Source organism: Antedon bifida, chromosome 7 (genome assembly GCF_963402885.1).
Source record: "Antedon bifida chromosome 7, ecAntBifi1.1, whole genome shotgun sequence".
In the NCBI taxonomy this organism is placed as follows: Eukaryota; Metazoa; Echinodermata; class Crinoidea; order Comatulida; family Antedonidae; genus Antedon; species Antedon bifida.
Genome location: NC_136232.1, coordinates 3333334 through 3353835, shown reverse-complemented (window position 1 = coordinate 3353835; position 20502 = coordinate 3333334). Strand labels below are relative to the sequence as shown.

The 20502-nt window shown below is 32.5% G+C and overlaps 2 protein-coding genes across 2 annotated transcripts; both read right to left on the bottom strand.

Annotated features, from left to right (window-relative positions):
- Positions 1-3855: 3855 nt before the first annotated feature.
- Positions 3856-6812, bottom strand: LOC144848383 (uncharacterized). Its single transcript, XM_078705108.1, has 3 exons — positions 6742-6812; positions 5409-5740; positions 3856-4818 (listed from the first exon to the last, which is right to left on the bottom strand). Exons 2-3 carry the CDS (start codon positions 5601-5603, stop codon positions 4582-4584), a joined length of 432 nt encoding a protein of 143 aa, XP_078561234.1. The 5' UTR covers positions 5604-5740; positions 6742-6812; the 3' UTR covers positions 3856-4581.
- A 6238-nt stretch (positions 6813-13050) lies between these two features.
- On the bottom strand, positions 13051-15992 carry LOC144848184 (uncharacterized). Its single transcript, XM_078704895.1, has 3 exons — positions 15922-15992; positions 14591-14922; positions 13051-14000 (listed from the first exon to the last, which is right to left on the bottom strand). Exons 2-3 carry the CDS (start codon positions 14783-14785, stop codon positions 13761-13763), a joined length of 435 nt encoding a protein of 144 aa, XP_078561021.1. The 5' UTR covers positions 14786-14922; positions 15922-15992; the 3' UTR covers positions 13051-13760.
- Between the last annotated feature and the right edge of the window lie 4510 nt (positions 15993-20502).

The window sequence follows — 20502 nt, the reverse complement described above, 5'->3', positions numbered from 1 at the left end:
TTCTCCCGTGGAACCATTGTATGCGAAAGATGAAAGATGTCATGGATGGTAAGCTTGCGATAACCATTAGATATTCGTTGAGATCTGGATACTCCTCCCGGAGGCCAAACTTTAACCCCGAGTGCTGTAGACAAACCAGCGGCTAACAATTCCAATGATCCCAAAGTAAACCACTCACTAAAATAAATAAACGCTATTAATGTAACTTTATCTTTCTCCTTTGCCGTAACATACAGACACACTCTAACTTTAACTTCTGTATGCATTATTAAGACGTTTGTTGGTCGTCACACTAACCTAATTTATTCTTCAGACCATAGGTAAACATGTAGTTATCAGATAGATATAATATATACACAACACATCACAGAAAACGTTCAAAATTAAAAACATTGATGTCGTAGGCCTATGGAATACTAAACAAATGTATAATTCTAAAATACAAAAAATAAAGAAATATAGACACACACACCTTATCCTTATCCGAAGATTTTAGATCAGCAGACATGAAGGAACGCGATAAATCTATTATGCTCAATGTGTAGACTTTGTGTTCATTTATTGCTTTATGTTACTATAGCACTTACCTTTAGTAAACATTACCTGGAAATCACGTTTACAATCTTTGTTATTTAATGTACAAACATGCCTACTATTAGTATGTAATATTATTGTATTATATGATTTGTACCAAGCACCAGGTGTCTCGATGGCGTAGCAGACAAACAAACCACCACGATCTTCCGTATTATTCATGTTTTTTTTGTACGCCTGTGATATTCACAAACTGTTCAAACTTTACTTTCTTCTTATTTCTGCACCAGTGAAGTAACAATAATTTAAACATCCGTATGTATAAAGGTCGCCAACTTATAACTTTATTATTATTATTCATTAGTGTCCATGCCAGTGATATTAGAATTAGTTAAAATATATTAGGCTTGTACATATTCTTCAATTGTGTGTCTGTAGGCTATATTTTAAAAAAAAACACAATTAAGTAGACCTTATTCATAGTACAGTTAGTACTAACCTATTGTTAAATAAATAGGCCTACATGACAATTGAGAGAGAAAAGATGTTCAAGAATGGAAAGAATTTTCGATTTTCGACAGAAAATAATGGTCTATATGGTTAATTAGTTTAAATTAATTTGTTTAAAGTACTTATAATTAATAATCAAAAGAATTAGTTAACATATTACATCAGTAAATACAATAGGACCTTAAAGTTAATATGCCAAAATATAATTATTAGATGGCTTTAAGTGCTTCCGTATAGCTTTGTTATTATCTCGACATGATTTACAAAGGCTTTAGTTTGGTTTTCGATAAATCCAAATAACAATGATCGTAGCAAAATGTTGCTACTTGTCAATTAAGTGGATTAACTCGTCAACATGAATTAAGTAAAACTTTGTCAAAAAATAAGCGTAGGCCTATATGAAACATAACATAATCCAGGATTAAGTAAAACTTTGTCAATATTCAAAACTATAAATATCCCCTACTATTCAACTAGTGTTGTAAGCTGGGTAACTCATCAGGATAGATTAATAAATAAGCGTAGGCCTATATAAACATAAAAACATACGTTTTAGTCTGATGAGTCTTTTTGTAACCCGACAGTTTAATTTAAAAGGATGTTTCATATTCATTTATAGGACTTCACTGAAAGTTGTTATTGTATAATATATAGAAAACTTACTCAGTGATGTCTGACTAAAGGAACAAAGCTAGGGATTAGGCAAGAGAGTAGGCCTATAGAATGCCTGGCACCAATATTTTCAAATGAAACACATTTATTTCTTTTTTCTAAAGTATAAGTATGCGAAATCCAAGATTATACTGTTATATACTAGATATATAATACTATTATATTCATGCTTTTGGAAAACTCTCTTCCTCTTTCTGTTTGAACTTCATCTAATTTATTTTAATAATCCAAAACACAAAACTATTTTAGAAATGTTACGGAGTTTAATTTTGTCAACCAACACCATGAATTGGAGCCATATACATATTTATTTGTATTCTTAATTTGATTTTGCTTCACCAAGACCCATTGTCGTGTCACATGCCAAGTGTCAGAACTGTGACTTTAACAGGATATCACAGAATCAGATGATGTCCTGACACAAAACCAAAAGCTAATCTTGGAAGAAAATCGGCCTGTCTTCAACATTATGATGCTGTACTTGAACTGTTCAACCGGTTTTCAGTTATTAAAAACAATTATCGTAGGAGGAGATAAGAAAATGCGAAGCATCCTCGTATTATTGTGTGCGAGTATTTTTCAAGATAGACATCCATTAGAGAGTGTATACCACGATCGAAAAACATCCCTATTTGAGGCAAATCGTTGAACATAAATTCGTTTTAATTGTCAATAGCTAATTATCTAACTCAATTTAATTAGTAAACATAGTTACATCAGGTGGTTAAAATAAAAAATACGAACCAACTTTATACCATCGAGTAAACATTTTACAAGTAACACGCGAATTACCGAATTTTGCCCTTACGTTAATTTATATATAGATTACACTCTTCATCGTGAGCAATAATCGAGGCCCAATTTATAAAATGCTTTCCAATCACGTCACATGTTCTCATTCTGAATAATCGAGGCCCAATTTATAAAAAGCTTTCCAATCACGTCACAGGTTCTCATTCTGAGATTTTGAAACTATTATTGAATTGAATTCAATTTGCTTATTTTAATATTATATTTCTAAATCTGAATTACGTAGGCATTCCGTCGAAAAAGATTACCTGAGCATAATACTAGTTTTTCCAATTGGTTATCAAAATAATTCAATTTCAAATCGTTTTGTAAATGGTGTAAAGCTCTCTACCAAACTATGTGATAACAAATGTGATGGTCCATACATGGGCACGATGACGTCATATCACTACCATTTTGGGCACATCACTTTTTTGTCAAACTAGTTTGATAGAGTGTAGACAGAGCTAGCTTAACAATGTAATAATATGATCATTGGTAATTAAACCACCGACTGTGTTGGTTTTTTTTCTGAATCATATGTAGACCTATATAGGGACTTTGCGAAACACGACGGGAAGCCACAGGACGGTGCTCATGAATAATTTATGCATGAGCTTTAATAAAGTGGGCGGAGCTTAGCGTGAAATTCCGTCGTCTTAACTTTTTGAGGAAGATAAAGTTGCCATTTTCCCGTTTACGGAGAACGACTAGAAATAATGTACTGTATATATAACCTTAAATATACAGTTCAAATTACACTTAAACGTGGAATTTTTAAACTGAACTTTTCTTTTTAAACTGAATTTGAACTTCTAATTTAATTGTTTAATGAAATGATATTTCTATTGGGTTAAAATGGCTATGTTAAAATCGGCGTTTAAATGCGAGGCCCTAGCTAGGAAGGCTGGGCCTATGCTGTATCACCAGAGCCAAGCGATTCAGAAGGGGAGGGAGAGAGACTGCCGGTCGTCGTCTTTGCGCAAGAGTGCGTAACTAATAAAACGGCTATGTTGACTGTTATTATTTTACGCTCTAGAGAACACAGGATACAGTTGTATTCAACATTGTTACTTGTATTGTATTTCTGATCTTCGAAGACGGTGTTTACCGAGCACATATTTACAAACATTTTCAGTGGTGGATATAGGATGAGGACCGCATCTTCCGCACATCCTCCCACTTATAATCGAATAGCGTGTTCGTTTCGAGTTTGACGTCATTTTGCAAGTATAGTGTTGCGCCCAGCCTCCTAATAAGTTGGATCGTTCACTTTTATTAAAAACCGGTTATGTATATAACTTAATTATCTGTGCATGTTCAGAAAAGAAAACGACTGCTAAATCAGTTTGTCCACTACCAATTTTATTACATTCTTGCAAAGTAAATAAGTATATAATAGGGCACAAATGCAAAATAAAACTTAAACATCTAGTATACATATATAAATACCTTTACTAGTAATTATTATTATTATTATTATATAATAATATTGGAAGAACTCCATTCATAGTTTAAGAACAGATTCACTAATTAAAACCAGTACCGTACTTCCATAATCCAACCTGCATCACCGTTGGTGCAAACTTATATTATAGTTGTTTTGTGGAAGATGATATTGATAATTTCCTGGTGAATTGTTTTGTTTTGTATATGAATGTACTATCCAAAATAAAGGAAATGAATAAAAATTAATGAATCCGTTATCACTCTGTATTTTGTTATGGTATTTGGCGTGATATTAAACATTAACTGCTTTGGTTCTCACTAGGACGCAACGCAAGGACGTAAGCGTAACACAATTGTTAATTTGACCAATCACTACGTGATGAGTCTTCTGAATTGCCACTTATGATTGGTCAACTCATCTGCGGTTCGGTTACGCCTTTGCGTTTGTTGCGTCCAAGTGGGAATCTTTTTACTGATAGTTAAACATTTGTTTAAAAACAAGTCCGTTTTCTAATGTGAAGTAAGTAAAATTATAAATAAAATTTGTCTAACCATAAAATAAATAAGTATAATTTCACTTTGGGCATAAAAATCTTACGTAATTACACGAGGACTATGACTATGGTGTTAGGCCTTTCCTGTCGATTTTGATTTACCAATCCGAAGGTAAAAACGTCGTCTTCTTACGTCGACTGGAAACCAGGCTTTAATCTGTTGTTCAGTTGCTTGGAACGTTTCCAGATCTATAACAATTGCGTCGACTAAACGGCTGCTGACGGCACATTTCACATTGCTGACGACTAATGAAAGATTATCATCACACTTTTCATTTAAACACCATTGTTCCTCAAATTCTTCTGGAAACTATAATATGATTTAAAAAAAACAGAACATTGTATTAAAAGAATATAATTGTATAGTATACAAATATACTTTAACTTGTGAGTTTCTGGTTAAAAATAAAACCTCTCGTATTAAACGGAACCTACTTTATTCAACATTAATAAAGTATATTTCTCACAGTTCTTAAATTGTTTATTATAAAAACATCATATACAAATGATCATGTGTTATAAATCACTACTCTCATTAACATTACTAGAGAGCTTTTGATTTGTTGACCTGGCTAGGACCTAGTAGCCAGGTTAACAAATCAAAAGCTCTCTCTATTTTTTCTAAATGTATCACTTTAGATTAGCATGCGTGGACCATAGAACGCACTTCCTCTCTCGATTCCTTGCTGTTTTGGCGTATTTTAGGTCTAAACCAACGACCAACGACGAATGTAGGAGGTACCAAAGATCGTGTTATCAGATATTTTTCTTTGGAGGGAAGAAGAGTGAAATTGTAATTTCACTCTTCCCTGCCTGGACTACACTTTAATAGCACTAGGTCATCACAAATTGAAAAACAAAACTGCTGGATAGTTAATCCCATTTCCCATTCCTACTCACCTGTACAACTTGGACCAATTGTCCTTCATCGTTTTCAGCATATGCAATTATATCATTAATAGATGGGGGACAAATAGGAAGCGGGTTACCATTAGGCAGATGGTCTATTTGTGGGTTGTACACAGGGATTGCAATTCCAGCTCCAACCATCAACACTAGTCCAACTACCAGCGATGGCATTTGTTTGTAGAGCATGATTAGACTTCGGAATTGAGTGTTTCTTTCTGTAAAGTATGAAATTCTTCTTCTGTATAATGTAGGGGTTCTTCGAATACTGTACACAAATCGGAAATTGCCAGTCTCACCTTAATCTTCGATATTATGAAAGTAACCTGTGGAATTGCACAGTGTCATAATTAACATAGTTAATGTTCTGTTATATTATTATAATTTAATTATAATTTATGTGTAAAATGAACATAAGTCAGTAAGTAATATTTATTACTTAGGGCAGTACAATTTACAAAACAGCATAATATTTGAATGAAAATAAATACATAGAATAATGCAAACTTAAAAAATTAGGGGTCTCCAACAAGAGAAACATTGATACAATGATATTACGGTAGATATAAACCATTTTGGGATAGAACAAAAAAAATCAACTCAAATGTTGGTTAATACTGAAACTTAAATGTAGGTAGTCAATGGAATAATTTTTAATTGTTTGAAATTTAAAATGAATGCATGGATATTAGTATAATAATAATGAAACATCTATTGAAGCCAGAACATTATTTGGTAAATTTTGAATTAGTTAATTTTGCGGATAAAGTCTTGGTTTCCTGATTGAATGAAGGGAGATCAGTCACACATGATAAAGAAACCATCCACATTATTCAGAATGTGTTCTTATAGCAGAAGTGCTATTGCCCGAAATGATGGAGTGTTTTTGAGAAAGGTAAATTTAATAGTGTTAGAAATATAAAGACCTATTCCTTTTTTTTTATCATCATCTCTATCGTTGTAATTATCGCTTGGCTTAATAAAATAAAATCAAAAAATAAAAATCAAAGAAATAAAACTGTATGAACATCAACCCAGCCAAAACATCTACTTCATCGAAATGTAATGTACTGGATTTTGTAGGCATACTTTTCATACAATAAAATGTTACTTTAAAATCTCACCAAGCTGAAATATAAACGCCAGAAACATTACGCACATTTAAAGTGCCACGGAGTGTATATTATGTACGGTCCCGTAGAAGCTGTAGTACCACTGACTATAAAAAAAATTGATGAACATGCCTATATACAACATTGAATAAAAGTAAATGAATTACTAGAGTAGTGAAGTAAGATACATTAATACTAATAGTAAAAGTACTTACACTTGTGTCAGCATGCACCACAATGTAGGCCTACTTATCGTAACGAGGAGACAGATCAAGCAGCAATTCACACAGTGTTTTATTTTACTCCACCCTATCTTTATATAGCATATCATCATGCACCATGTATGTCACTGCAGGAAGTGCTTCAATTCTTCTGAAGGTCTTTTCTATTCGTTATTTTTATTTATTTTTTTCTTGCAAACGGGATCAATAGTATAACAATAACTATATTTTAGTATTGAAAAAAATATTCAAAACGGTAACTTTGTTGAATTTATTGTGCAATCGTGATCGTCAAGAAACAATGACATCATCTTCCAGTTTCGAAACGATCAGTCTCCGCCCCCTTAAACGATCGATTGATTTCGGTTGGCCAATTGGCTTCCTTAAATGTTTAGTGGCAGTGTACCATCCATAATCCGTACATGTTGATAGCCTTGATTTAATCCAAAACCCTTCTCACGTTCAATATAAATTTATCAATGTGTACATTAAGGTTATGTATATGAGAGGCACTTTGTTGGGGAAACATAACCATAGAGTGATTATAAACATCATCTGATTTTATGCATTTTAATGTCAACATTGGAATGAAGGTTAACGCTAAACATAATTTCAATTCACGGCACTAAATGAAAAACTTAAAATAACTGTTAAATCTGAAATATTGTGTCTACTTCGATTAAATAAATTTTAAAATTTAGATGCCTATTTTAAACTTTATATTCGTAAAAAAAATCAGACACATAGGACCTTTTAAAATACCGAAACACAATTAAATAGCAAAAAACAATTCAACGTATGGTGTTAGCTTAGAATTCGACGGCTTTATATGAATTCGTCGAAGCCCAACTGCAGATCAAAGTATGTTACGCTATCCTATCTTGGCAAGCGAGCTCCGTGTCCTGTCAATTGGGCTTAAGGCTTTTATAGAACTAGATATAAAGGCTGGGTGCCCCATCAAGTAAACTACTTATATTTTATCAGCAAAAATTGCATGATTTAAATTTTGTCTTTTAATTTTGTTTGTCTATAAATAGATAAACTTGTATTATGCTCAATTTGTAGACTTTGTTCATTTATTGCTTTATGTTATTATTAGCACTGATTAAGTCAATACCTTTGGTAAATATTACCTGGAAATCAAGTTTACAAACAGGCCTACTATTAGTATGTAATATTATTGTATTATATGATTTGTACCAAACACCAGGTGTCGCGATGGCGTAGCAGACAAACAAACCACCACACCACGACGATCTTTTGTATTATTCATGTTTTGTTTTCTTTATGTGCGCCTGTGATATTCAAACACTGTTCAAACTTGTGAACTATTTCTGCACCAGTGAAGTAACATTAATTTAAACACGACACCCGGATGTATAAAGGTAGTCAACTTATAACTTTATTATAAAGTGTCCATGCCAGTGATATTAAAATCAGTTAAAATATATTAGGCTTGTACATATTCTGCAATTGTGTGTCTGTATATTTAAGAAAAAACACAATTAAGTAGACCTTATACATAGTACAGTAAGTACTAACTTATAGTTAAATAAATAAGCCTACATGCTAATTGAGAGAGAAAAGATATTCAAGAATGGAAAGAATTTTCGATTTTCAACAGAAAATTATGGTCTATTAAAATATGGTTAATTAGTTTAAATTATTTTGTTTAAAGTACTTATTAATAATCAAGAGAATTAGTTAACAGATTACATCATCAAATACAATAGGACCTTAAAGTTAATAATTTATCTAACAAATTGCCAAAATAATCATGATTGGGTTGGGAACATAATTCTATTTTGAGAACGGAGAGGGCGGGTTTTCGACCTCTTTGATCAAGCACCATCTCTGTTAACACGATCACATTAAGTTGAAGACAAATTTTCTTATTTTCCATCACCGATTTCCATCCTAACACGACAACATTTTTACAAGTAAGTTCTCTAACAATCCGGCACCTTTCGCGATGCAACTCAGTTACTCATAACTTCCACGACTACAAATACAGCCCTTTCCGGTATGGAAAGTCTACCCATGTACTGTATGTGTGGTAACGTGAGTATAGATGGCTTTAAGTGCTTCCGTATAGGTTTGTTATTATCTTGACATGATTTACAAAGGCAGTCTTTAGTTTGGTTTTCGATAAATCTAAATAACAATGATCGTAGAAAAATGTTGCTACTTGTCAATCAAGTGTAGGCCTACTACAAAACTACTATTCAAGAGTGTTGTAAAGTGGATTAACTCGTCAACATGAATTAAGTAAAACTTTGTCAACAAATAAGCGTAGGCCTATAGGAAAAATAACATAATCCAGGATTAAGTAAATCTTTGTCAACATTCAAAGCTATAAATATCTCTTACTATTCAAGAATGTTGTAAAGTGGATTAACTTGTCAACATGAATTAAGTAAAACTTTGTCAACAAATAAGCGTAGGCCTATAGGAAAAATAACATAATCCAGGATTAAGTAAAACTTTGTCAACATTCAAAACTATAAATAACCCTTACTATTCAACTAGTGTTGTAAGCTGGGTAACTCATCAGGATAGATTAATAAATAAGCGTAGGCCTATATAATCATAAAAACATACGTTTTAGTCTGATGAGTCTTTTTGTAATCTGACAGTTTAATTTAAAAAGATGTTTCATATTCATTTATAAGAATTCACTGAAAGTTGTTATTGTATAATATATAGAAAACTTACTAAGTGATGTCTGGCTGAAGGAACAAAGCTAGGGATTAGGCAAGAGAGTAGGCCTATAGAATGCCTGGTACCATTATTTTCAAATGAAACACATTTATTTCTTTTTTCTAAAGTATAAGTAATGCGAAATCCAAGATTATACTGTTATATACTAGATATAATATATTATATTCTTGCTTTTGGAAAACTCTCTTCCTCTTTCTGTTCGAACTTCACCTAATTTATTTTAAAAATCTAAAACACAAAACTATTTCAGAAATGTTACTGAGTTTAATCTTGTCAACCAACACCATGAATTGGAGCCATATACATATTTATTTGTATTATTAATTTGATTTTGCTTCACCATGACCCATTGTCGTGTCGTGTTTAACAGGATGTCACAGAATCAGATGTTGTCCTGACACAAAACCAAAAGCTAATCTTGGAAGACAACATCGTAACTCTATGAACCAGATTACTCATTGCTATCGGTTTGATTATAAGTGGTTATGTCATGATCATATTATTGTTTTTAATTGGACGATTCAATCCGTTATTTATTCATTTAAGCTTGGTGCCCACTAACGCAATGAGGTAAGCGCAAAGTTTGACCAATCACAATGTTTTCTCTTTTGTGGCGCAAACACCACTTTTATTCACATTCATATTATCTCATGTCATTACATAAAATCATATAATTATGTTAATTCCAAATGTCGTTACAATTCATCAATAACATTTTTACATTTTTGAATTCCGTATTACCTCCTTATTTCATTAATTTTCTATACACTTGACAATGATCATCATTATCATTTATCTCGTTTTAAAATATTTTACACATAAAGAAAAATCCCTTTGTGAATTTTTCATTTTCATTTGGTTGTTTTCATTTTAGAACCCAGATTATACAATGTATTTATATACAAGATATAACGAATAAAAATCATATCGTATCACAGTGAAATTTTCAAACTGTAGATTGTCATTATTGTCATCAGTCAATTCGCTTGCGTTGCGTTTAGCCTACGTCCTTGTGTTACTTTCTAGTCGGAACCAAGTATTAGGCAAATTACAATTATAAGGCCCACAATGAAAGTCAATACCAATGTGTATTAGGAGTAAGATACACTTGCTTGAGACCAAGAATTCCCAATTACTAGAGGGTTCGCTCGCTTCGCTCGCGCACCCTCTAGTGGGTGTATCCGAATGGTTCTCGAAAACATGACCAACGCCTCTTGAAATTGAAGCCTGGGTGACACCTATGCATATTATGACTGATGACTAATGCATGTTTTTTTTTTTATGCATATCTTGTTAATTTTGGAACAAAATGATCAAATAACAACTTTCGTAGCCTTCTTATATATCGGTCGTAGTAGACACCATTTATAATTATAAATAGAGCAAGCAACAGAAATAATCGATAATATAAACAGTAAAGGTATTTCCCCGTTAGGCCTACCAGGCCTCCTATAGTAACATTGAATCGCACCTAAATTTGATTAAATGATTAATAAATAGCATAAATAAGTAGTTAAATTAGGCCTACTAAAACAAATTGTATTTCACGTAAAGTAAAGGCCTTTATAATTGATTAGTTGAATAATTATCTAAAACAAATAAATTGTAGTTCATGATTCAGTTGAAACACTAAAATCACATGTAGTTAACGTAAAAGTAAAGACCTTCAATAATAGTTAAATTACTAAAACAAATTTTAGTTCACGTAAAGTAAATGCCTTTAATCAATATAATTGATTAGTTTAATATCTAAAACAAATTAAATGCAGTAGTTCACGATACGTTGAACCACTAAAATTTTGTATTTAATATTGATTGTCGCCACCAACGGCCATTTTGCCCGGGAAGTGACGGACCCGGAAGCCAGTTGAACAACAGCGCGAGTGTGTGAAAGTAACCCTGTGATATCCACAAATGTCGATAGGTAACGCTAAATGTTGTCGTTGTAAAAGACGAAAATGAAACAATAGCGTCGATGTGAAAACTAATGTTATCAAATCTACGTTTCGCGGTACATCTGAGATAGATAAGGTAGGTATCCAAGGCGGAGATTTGTACCGAAGTTTTTGCATTGTGCTCGCCTATGTCAGAATTAACCATAATTTATATATATAGATTACACTCTTCATCGTGAGAAATAATCGAGGCTTTCCAATCACGTCACATGTTCTTATTCTGAATAATCGAGCCCCAATTTATAAAAAGCTTTCCAATCACGTCACATCTTCTCATTCTGAGATTTTGAAACCATTATTGAATTGAATTCAATTTGCTTATTTTAATATTATTTTTCTAAATCCGTCGAAAAAGATTATCTGAGCAATAATACTAGTTTTCTAAAATAATTCAATTTCAAATCGTTTTGTAAATGGTGTAGCTCTCTGTCTACACTACCAAACTATGTGATGTTTCCATACATGGGCACGATGACGTCATATCACTACCATTTTGGGAACATCACTTTTTTGTCAAACTAGTTTGATAGAGTGTAGACAGAACTAGCTTAACAATGTAATAGTATGATCATTGGCAATTAAACCACCGGCTGTGTTGTTTTTTTTCCTGAAATATGTAGACCTACATATTATAGAGGGACTTTACGAAACACGACAGGAAGTCACAGGACAGTGCTCATAAATAATTTATGCATTGGGCGGAGCTTAGCGCGATAAAGTTGCCATTTTCCCGTTTACGTACGTAGAACGACTAGAAATGAATATATATAACCTTAAATATACAGTTCAAATTACACATAAATGTGGAATTTTTAAATAATATTTGAACTTCTAATTTAATTGTTTAATGAACATGACATTTCTATTGGGTTAAAATGGCTATGTTAAAATTTGAATTCGAGGTTCTAGCTAGGAAGGCAGGTCTATGCTGTATCACCAGAGCCAAGCGATTCAGAAGGGCCCTGCGCCACGAGACAGAGGAGGTAGAGGGACTGCCGGTCGTCGTCTCCGCGCAAAGGGTGCGTAACTAAAAACGGCTATTGACTGTGTTATGATTTTAGAACAGAGGAGATTCGTCATCCTCTAAAGCCTGTTTTCCTGTCGACGTTAGTCGACGCTATCGTTAACAATAATCGGCGATCTTCTACGTAAACATTGAAATGTTAACGATTTACAGGAAAAGGTACTCGCTATCGTTATCATTTCAACTTGACGATGATAGCGTCGAATAACGTCAACAGGAAAACAGGCTTTACTCGTAAAGTCCCTCTTTCTATAGAGGGTGGTATAAAATAAAGTACATCTGAGTAAATTACGTTGTTCTGTAAAACAGTTGTATTTAACATTGTTACTTGTATCTCTGATCTTCGAAGATGGTGTTTACCGAGCACATATTTACAAACATTTTCAGTGGTGGATATAGGATGAGGATCGCATTTTCCGCACATCCTCCCACTTATAATCGAATAGCGTGTTCGTTTCGAGTTTGACGTCATTTTGCAAGTATAGTGTTGCGCCCAGCCCCCTAATAAGTTGGATCTTTTACTTATATTATAGATTTAACAATCGGTTAAACGGTTATATATAACTTAATTATCTGTGTTCAGAAAAGAAAACGACTGCTAAATCAGTTTGTCCACCACCAAATTTATTACATTTTTGCAAAGTAAATAAGTATATAATAAAACTTAAACATCTAGTATACATATACTGTATAAATACCTTTACTAGTAATTAATATTATATTATAATATTGGAGGAACTCCATTCATAGTTTAAGAACAGATTCACTAATTAAAACCAGTACCGTACTTCCATAATCCAACCTGCATCACCGTTGGTGCAAACTTATATTTTAGTTGTTTTGTGGAAGATGATATTGATAATTTCCTGGTGAATTGTTTTGTTTTGTATATGAATGTACTATCCAAAATAAAGGAAATGAATAAAAATTAATGAATCCGTTATCACTCTGTATTTTGTTATGGTATTTGACGTGATATTAAACATTAACTGCTTTGGTTCTCACTAGGACGCAACGCAAGGACGTAAGCGTAACACAATTGTTAATTTGACCAATCACTACGTGATGAGTCTTCTGAATTGCCACTTATGATTGGTCAACTCATCTGCGGTTCGGTTACGCCTTTGCGTTTGTTGCGTCCAAGTGGGAATCTTTTTACTGATAGTTAAACATTTGTTTAAAAACAAGTCCGTTTTCTAATGTGAAGTAAATAAAATTATAAATAAAATTTGTCTAACCATAAAATTAATGAGTATAATTTCACTTTGGGCATAAAAATCTTACGTAATTACACGAGGACTATGGCTATGGTGTTAGTCCTCGACATAGTAAGCAGCACGGTTTCCTGTCCGAAGGTAAAAACGTCGTCTTCTTACGTCGACTGGAAACCAGGCTTTAATCTGTTGTTCAGTTGCTTGGAACGTTTCCAGATCTATAACAATTGCGTCGACTAAACGGCTGCTGACGGCACATTTCACATTGCTGACGACTAATGAAAGATTATCATCACACTTTTCATTTAAACACCATTGTTCCTCAAATTCTTCTGGAAACTATAATATGATTTAAAAAAAACAGAACATTGTATTAAAAGAATATAATTGTATAGTATACAAATATACTTTAACTTGTGAGTTTCTGGTTAAAAATAAAACCTCTCGTATTAAACGGAACCTACTTTATTCAACATTAATAAAGTATATTTCTCACAGTTCTTAAATTGTTTATTATAAAAACATCATATACAAATGATCATGTGTTATAAATCACTACTCTCATTAACATTACTAGAGAGCTTTTGATTTGTTGACCTGGCTAGGACCTAGTAGCCAGGTTAACAAATCAAAAGCTCTCTCTATTTTTTCTAAATGTATCACTTTAGATTAGCATGCGTGGACCATAGAACGCACTTCCTCTCTCGATTCCTTGCTGTTTTGGCGTATTTTAGGTCTAAACCAACGACCAACGACGAATGTAGGAGGTACCAAAGATCGTGTTATCAGATATTTTTCTTTGGAGGGAAGAAGAGTGAAATTGTAATTTCACTCTTCCCTGCCTGGACTACACTTTAATAGCACTAGGTCATCACAAATTGAAAAACAAAACTGCTGGATAGTTAATCCCATTTCCCATTCCTACTCACCTGTACAACTTGGACCAATTGTCCTTCATCGTTTTCAGCATATGCAATTATATCATTAATAGATGGGGGACAAATAGGAAGCGGGTTACCATTAGGCAGATGGTCTATTTGTGGGTTGTACACAGGGATTGCAATTCCAGCTCCAACCATCAACACTAGTCCAACTACCAGCGATGGCATTTGTTTGTAGAGCATGATTAGACTTCGGAATTGAGTGTTTCTTTCTGTAAAGTATGAAATTCTTCTTCTGTATAATGTAGGGGTTCTTCGAATACTGTACACAAATCGGAAATTGCCAGTCTCACCTTAATCTTCGATATTATGAAAGTAACCTGTGGAATTGCACAGTGTCATAATTAACATAGTTAATGTTCTGTTATATTATTATAATTTAATTATAATTTATGTGTAAAATGAACATAAGTCAGTAAGTAATATTTATTACTTAGGGCAGTACAATTTACAAAACAGCATAATATTTGAATGAAAATAAATACATAGAATAATGCAAACTTAAAAAATTAGGGGTCTCCAACAAGAGAAACATTGATACAATGATATTACGGTAGATATAAACCATTTTGGGATAGAACAAAAAAAATCAACTCAAATGTTGGTTAATACTGAAACTTAAATTTAGGTAGTCAATGGAATAATTTTTAATTGTTTGAAATTTAAAATGAATGCATGGATATTAGTATAATAATAATGAAACATCTATTGAAGCCAGAACATTATTTGGTAAATTTTGAATTAGTTAATTTTGCGGATAAAGTCTTGGTTTCCTGATTGAATGAAGGGAGATCAGTCACACATGATAAAGAAACCATCCACATTATTCAGAATGTGTTCTTATAGCAGAAGTGCTATTGCCCGAAATGATGGAGTGTTTTTGAGAAAGGTAAATTTAATAGTGTTAGAAATATAAGACCTATTCCTTTTTTTTATCATCATCTCTATCGTTGTAATTATCGCTTGGCTTAATAAAATAAAATCAAAAAATAAAAATCAAAGAAATAAAACTGTATGAACATCAACCCAGCCAAAACATCTACTTCATCGAAATGTAATGTACTGGATTTTGTAGGCATACTTTTCATACAATAAAATGTTACTTTAAAATCTCACCAAGCTGAAATATAAACGCCAGAAACATTACGCACATTTAAAGTGCCACGGAGTGTATATTATGTACGGTCCCGTAGAAGCTGTAGTACCACTGACTATAAAAAAAATTGATGAACATGCCTATATACAACATTGAATAAAAGTAAATGAATTACTACAGTAGTGAAGTAAGATACATTAATACTAATAGTAAAAGTACTTACACTTGTGTCAGCATGCACCACAATGTAGGCCTACTTATCGTAACGAGGAGACAGATCAAGCAGCAATTCACACAGTGTTTTATTTTACTCCACCCTATCTTTATATAGCATATCATCATGCACCATGTATGTCACTGCAGGAAGTGCTTCAATTCTTCTGAAGGTCTTTTCTATTCGTTATTTTTATTTATTTTTTTCTTGCAAACGGGATCAATAGTATAACAATAACTATATTTTAGTATTGAAAAAATATTCAAAACGGTAACTTTGTTGAATTTATTGTGCAATCGTGATCGTCAAGAAACAATGACATCATCTTCCAGTTTCGAAACGATCAGTCTCCGCCCCCTTAAACGATCGATTGATTTCGGTTGGCCAATTGGCTTCCTTAAATGTTTAGTGGCAGTCACCATTGGGTACCAAAACGGTACCATCCATAATCCGTACATGTTGATAGCCTTGATTTAATCCAAAACCCTTCTCACGTTCAATATACATTTATCAATGTGTACATTAAGGTTATGTATATGAGAGGCACTTTGTTTGTTTGAAACATAACCATAGAGTGATTATAAACATCATCTGATTTTATGCATTTTAATGTCAACATTGGAATGAAGGTTAACGCTAAACATAATTTCAATTCACGGCACTAAATGAAAAACTTAAAATAACTGTTAAATCTGAAATATTGTGTCTACTTCGATCAAATAAATTTTAAAATTTAGATGCCTATTTTAAACTTTATATTCGTAAAAAAAATCAGACACATAGGACCTTTTAAAATACCGAAACACAATTAAATAGCAAAAAACAATTCAACGTATGGTGTTAGCTTAGAATTCGACGGCTTTATATGAATTCGTCGAAGCCCATCTGCAGATCAAAGTATGTTACGCTATCCTATCTTGGCAAGCGAGCTCCGTGTCCTGTCAATTGGGCTTAAGGCTTTTATAGAACTAGATATAAAGGCTGGGTGCCCCATCAAGCAAACTACTTATATTTTATCAGCAAAAATTGCATGATTTAAATTTTGTCTTTTAATTTTGTTTGTCTATAAATAGATAAACTTGTATTATGCTCAATTTGTAGACTTTGTTCATTTATTGCTTTATGTTATTATTAGCACTGATTAAGTCAATACCTTTGGTAAATATTACCTGGAAATCAAGTTTACAAACAGGCCTACTATTAGTATGTAATATTATTGTATTATATGATTTGTACCAAACACCAGGTGTCGCGATGGCGTAGCAGACAAACAAACCACCACACCACCACGATCTTTTGTATTATTCATGTTTTGTTTTCTTTATGTGCGCCTGTGATATTCAAACACTGTTCAAACTTGTGAACTATTTCTGCACCAGTGAAGTAACATTAATTTAAACACGACACCCGGATGTATAAAGGTAGTCAACTTATAACTTTATTATAAAGTGTCCATGCCAGTGATATTAAAATCAGTTAAAATATATTAGGCTTGTACATATTCTGCAATTGTGTGTCTGTATATTTAAGAAAAAACACAATTAAGTAGACCTTATTCATAATACAGTAAGTACTAACTTATAGTTAAATAAATAAGCCTACATGCTAATTGAGAGAGAAAAGATATTCAAGAATGGAAAGAATTTTCGATTTTCAACAGAAAATTATGGTCTATTAAAATATGGTTAATTAGTTTAAATTATTTTGTTTAAAGTACTTATTAATAATCAAGAGAATTAGTTAACAGATTACATCATCAAATACAATAGGACCTTAAAGTTAATAATTTATCTAACAAATTGCCAAAATAATCATGATTGGGTTGGGAACATAATTCTATTTTGAGAACGGAGAGGGCGGGTTTTTGACCTCTTTGATCAAGCACCATCTCTGTTAACACGATCACATTAAGTTGAAGACAAATTTTCTTATTTTCAATCACCGATTTCCATCCTAACACGACAACATTTTTACAAGTAAGTTCTCTAACAATCCGGCACCTTTCGCGATGCAACTCAGTTACTCATAACTTCCACGACTACAAATACAGCCCTTTCCGGTATGGAAAGTCTACCCATGTACTGTATGTGTGGTAACGTGATTATAGATGGCTTTAAGTGCTTCCGTACAGGTTTGTTATTATCTTGACATGATTTACAAAGGCAGTCTTTAGTTTGGTTTTCGATAAATCTAAATAACAATGATCGTAGAAAAATGTTGCTACTTGTCAACAAATAAGCGTAGGCCTATAGGAAAAATAACATAATCCAGGATTAAGTAAATCTTTGTCAACATTCAAAGCTATAAATATCTCTTACTATTCAAGAATGTTGTAAAGTGGATTAACTTGTCAACATGAATTAAGTAAAACTTTGTCAACAAATAAGCGTAGGCCTATAGGAAAAATAACATAATCCAGGATTAAGTAAAACTTTGTCAACATTCAAAACTATAAATGACCCTTACTATTCAACTAGTGTTGTAAGCTGGGTAACTCATCAGGATAGATTAATAAATAAGCGTAGGCCTATATAAACATAAAAACATACGTTTTAGTCTGATGAGTCTTTTTGTAATCTGACAGTTTAATTTAAAAAGATGTTTCATATTCATTTATAAGAATTCACTGAAAGTTGTTATTGTATAATATATAGAAAACTTACTAAGTGATGTCTGGCTGAAGGAACAAAGCTAGGGATTAGGCAAGAGAGTAGGCCTATAGAATGCCTGGTACCATTATTTTCAAATGAAACACATTTATTTCTTTTTTCTAAAGTATAAGTAATGCGAAATCCAAGATTATACTGTTATATACTAGATATAATGTATTATATTCTTGCTTTTGGAAAACTCTCTTCCTCTTTCTGTTCGAACTTCACCTAATTTATTTTAAAAATCTAAAACACAAAACTATTTCAGAAATGTTACTGAGTTTAATTTTGTCAACCAACACCATTAATTGGAGCCATATACATATTTATTTGTATTATTAATTTGATTTTGCTTCACCATGACCCATTGTCGTGTCGTGTTTACCAGGATGTCACAGAATCAGATGTTGTCCTGACACAAAACCAAAAGCTAATCTTGGAAGACAACATCGTAACTCTATGAACCAGATTACTCATTGCTATCGGTTTGATTATAAGTGGTTATGTCATGATCATATTATTGTTTTTAATTGGACGATTCAATCCGTTATTTATTCATTTAAGCTTGGTGCCCACTAACGCAATGAGGTAAGCGCAAAGTTTGACCAATCACAATGTTTTCTCTTTTGTGGCGCAAACACCACTTTTATTCAAATTCATATTATCTCATGTCATTACATAAAATCATATAATTATGTTAATTCCAAATGTCGTTACAATTCATCAATAACATTTTTACATTTTTGAATTCCATATTACCTCCTTATTTCATTAATTTTCTTATATTTTTCTATACACTTGACAATGATCATCATTATCATTTATCTCGTTTTAAAATATTTTACACATAAAGAAAAATCCCTTTGTGAATTTTTCATTTTCATTTGGTTGTTTTCATTTTAGAACCCAGATTATACAATGTATTTATATACAAGATATAACGAATAAAAATCATATCGTATCACAGTGAAATTTTCAAACTGTAGATTGTCATTATTGTCATCAGTCAATTCGCTTGCGTTGCGTTTAGCCTACGTCCTTGTGTTACTTTCTAGTCGGAACCAAGTATTAGGCAAATTACAATTATAAGGCCCACAATGAAAGTCAATACCAATGTGTATTAGGAGTAAGATACACTTGCTTGAGACCAAGAATTCCCAATTACTAGAGGGTTCGCTCGCTTCGCTCGCGCACCCTATAGTGGGTGTATTCGAATGGTTCTCGAAAACATGACCAACGCCTCTTGAAATTGTAGCCTGGGTGACACCTATGCATATTATGACTGATGACTAATGCATGTTTTCTTTTTGATGCATATCTTGTTAATTTTGGAACAAAATGATCAAATAACAACTTTCGTAGCCTTCTTATATATCAGTCGTAGTAGACACCATTTATAATTATAAATAGAGCAAGCAACAGAAATAATCGATAATATAAACAGTAAAGGTATTTCCCCGTTAGGCCTACCAGGCCTCCTATAGTAACATTGAATCGCACCTAAATTTGATTAAATGATTAATAAATAGCATAAATAAGTAGTTAAATTAAGCCTACTAAAACAAATTGTATTTCACGTAAAGTAAAGGCCTTTATAATTGATTAGTTGAATAATTATCTAAAACAAATAAATTGTAGTTCATGATTCAGTTGAAACACTAAAATCACATGTAGTTCACGTAAAAGTAAAGGCCTTCAACAATAGTTAAATTACTAAAACAAATTTTAGTTCACGTAAAGTTAATGCCTTTAATCAATATAATTGATTAGTTTAATATCTAAAACAAATTAAATGCAGTAGTTCACGATACGTTGAACCACTAAAATATTTGTATTTAATATTGATTGTCGCCACCAACGGCCATTTTGCCCGGGAAGTGACGGACCCGGAAGCCAGTTGAACAACAGCGCGAGTGTGTGAAAGTAACCCTGTGATATC

Bases quoted from the DNA above. Each gene is read 5' to 3' on its own strand.
- LOC144848383 (XM_078705108.1), bottom strand. From the start codon at position 5,603: ATGCTCTACAAACAAATGCCATCGCTGGTAGTTGGACTAGTGTTGATG. The intron at 4,819-5,408 runs GTGAGTAGGAAT...ATCATATTATAG, and splicing joins AATTGGTCCAAGTTGTACAG to TTTCCAGAAGAATTTGAGGA.
- LOC144848184 (XM_078704895.1), bottom strand. From the start codon at position 14,785: ATGCTCTACAAACAAATGCCATCGCTGGTAGTTGGACTAGTGTTGATG. The intron at 14,001-14,590 runs GTGAGTAGGAAT...ATCATATTATAG, and splicing joins AATTGGTCCAAGTTGTACAG to TTTCCAGAAGAATTTGAGGA.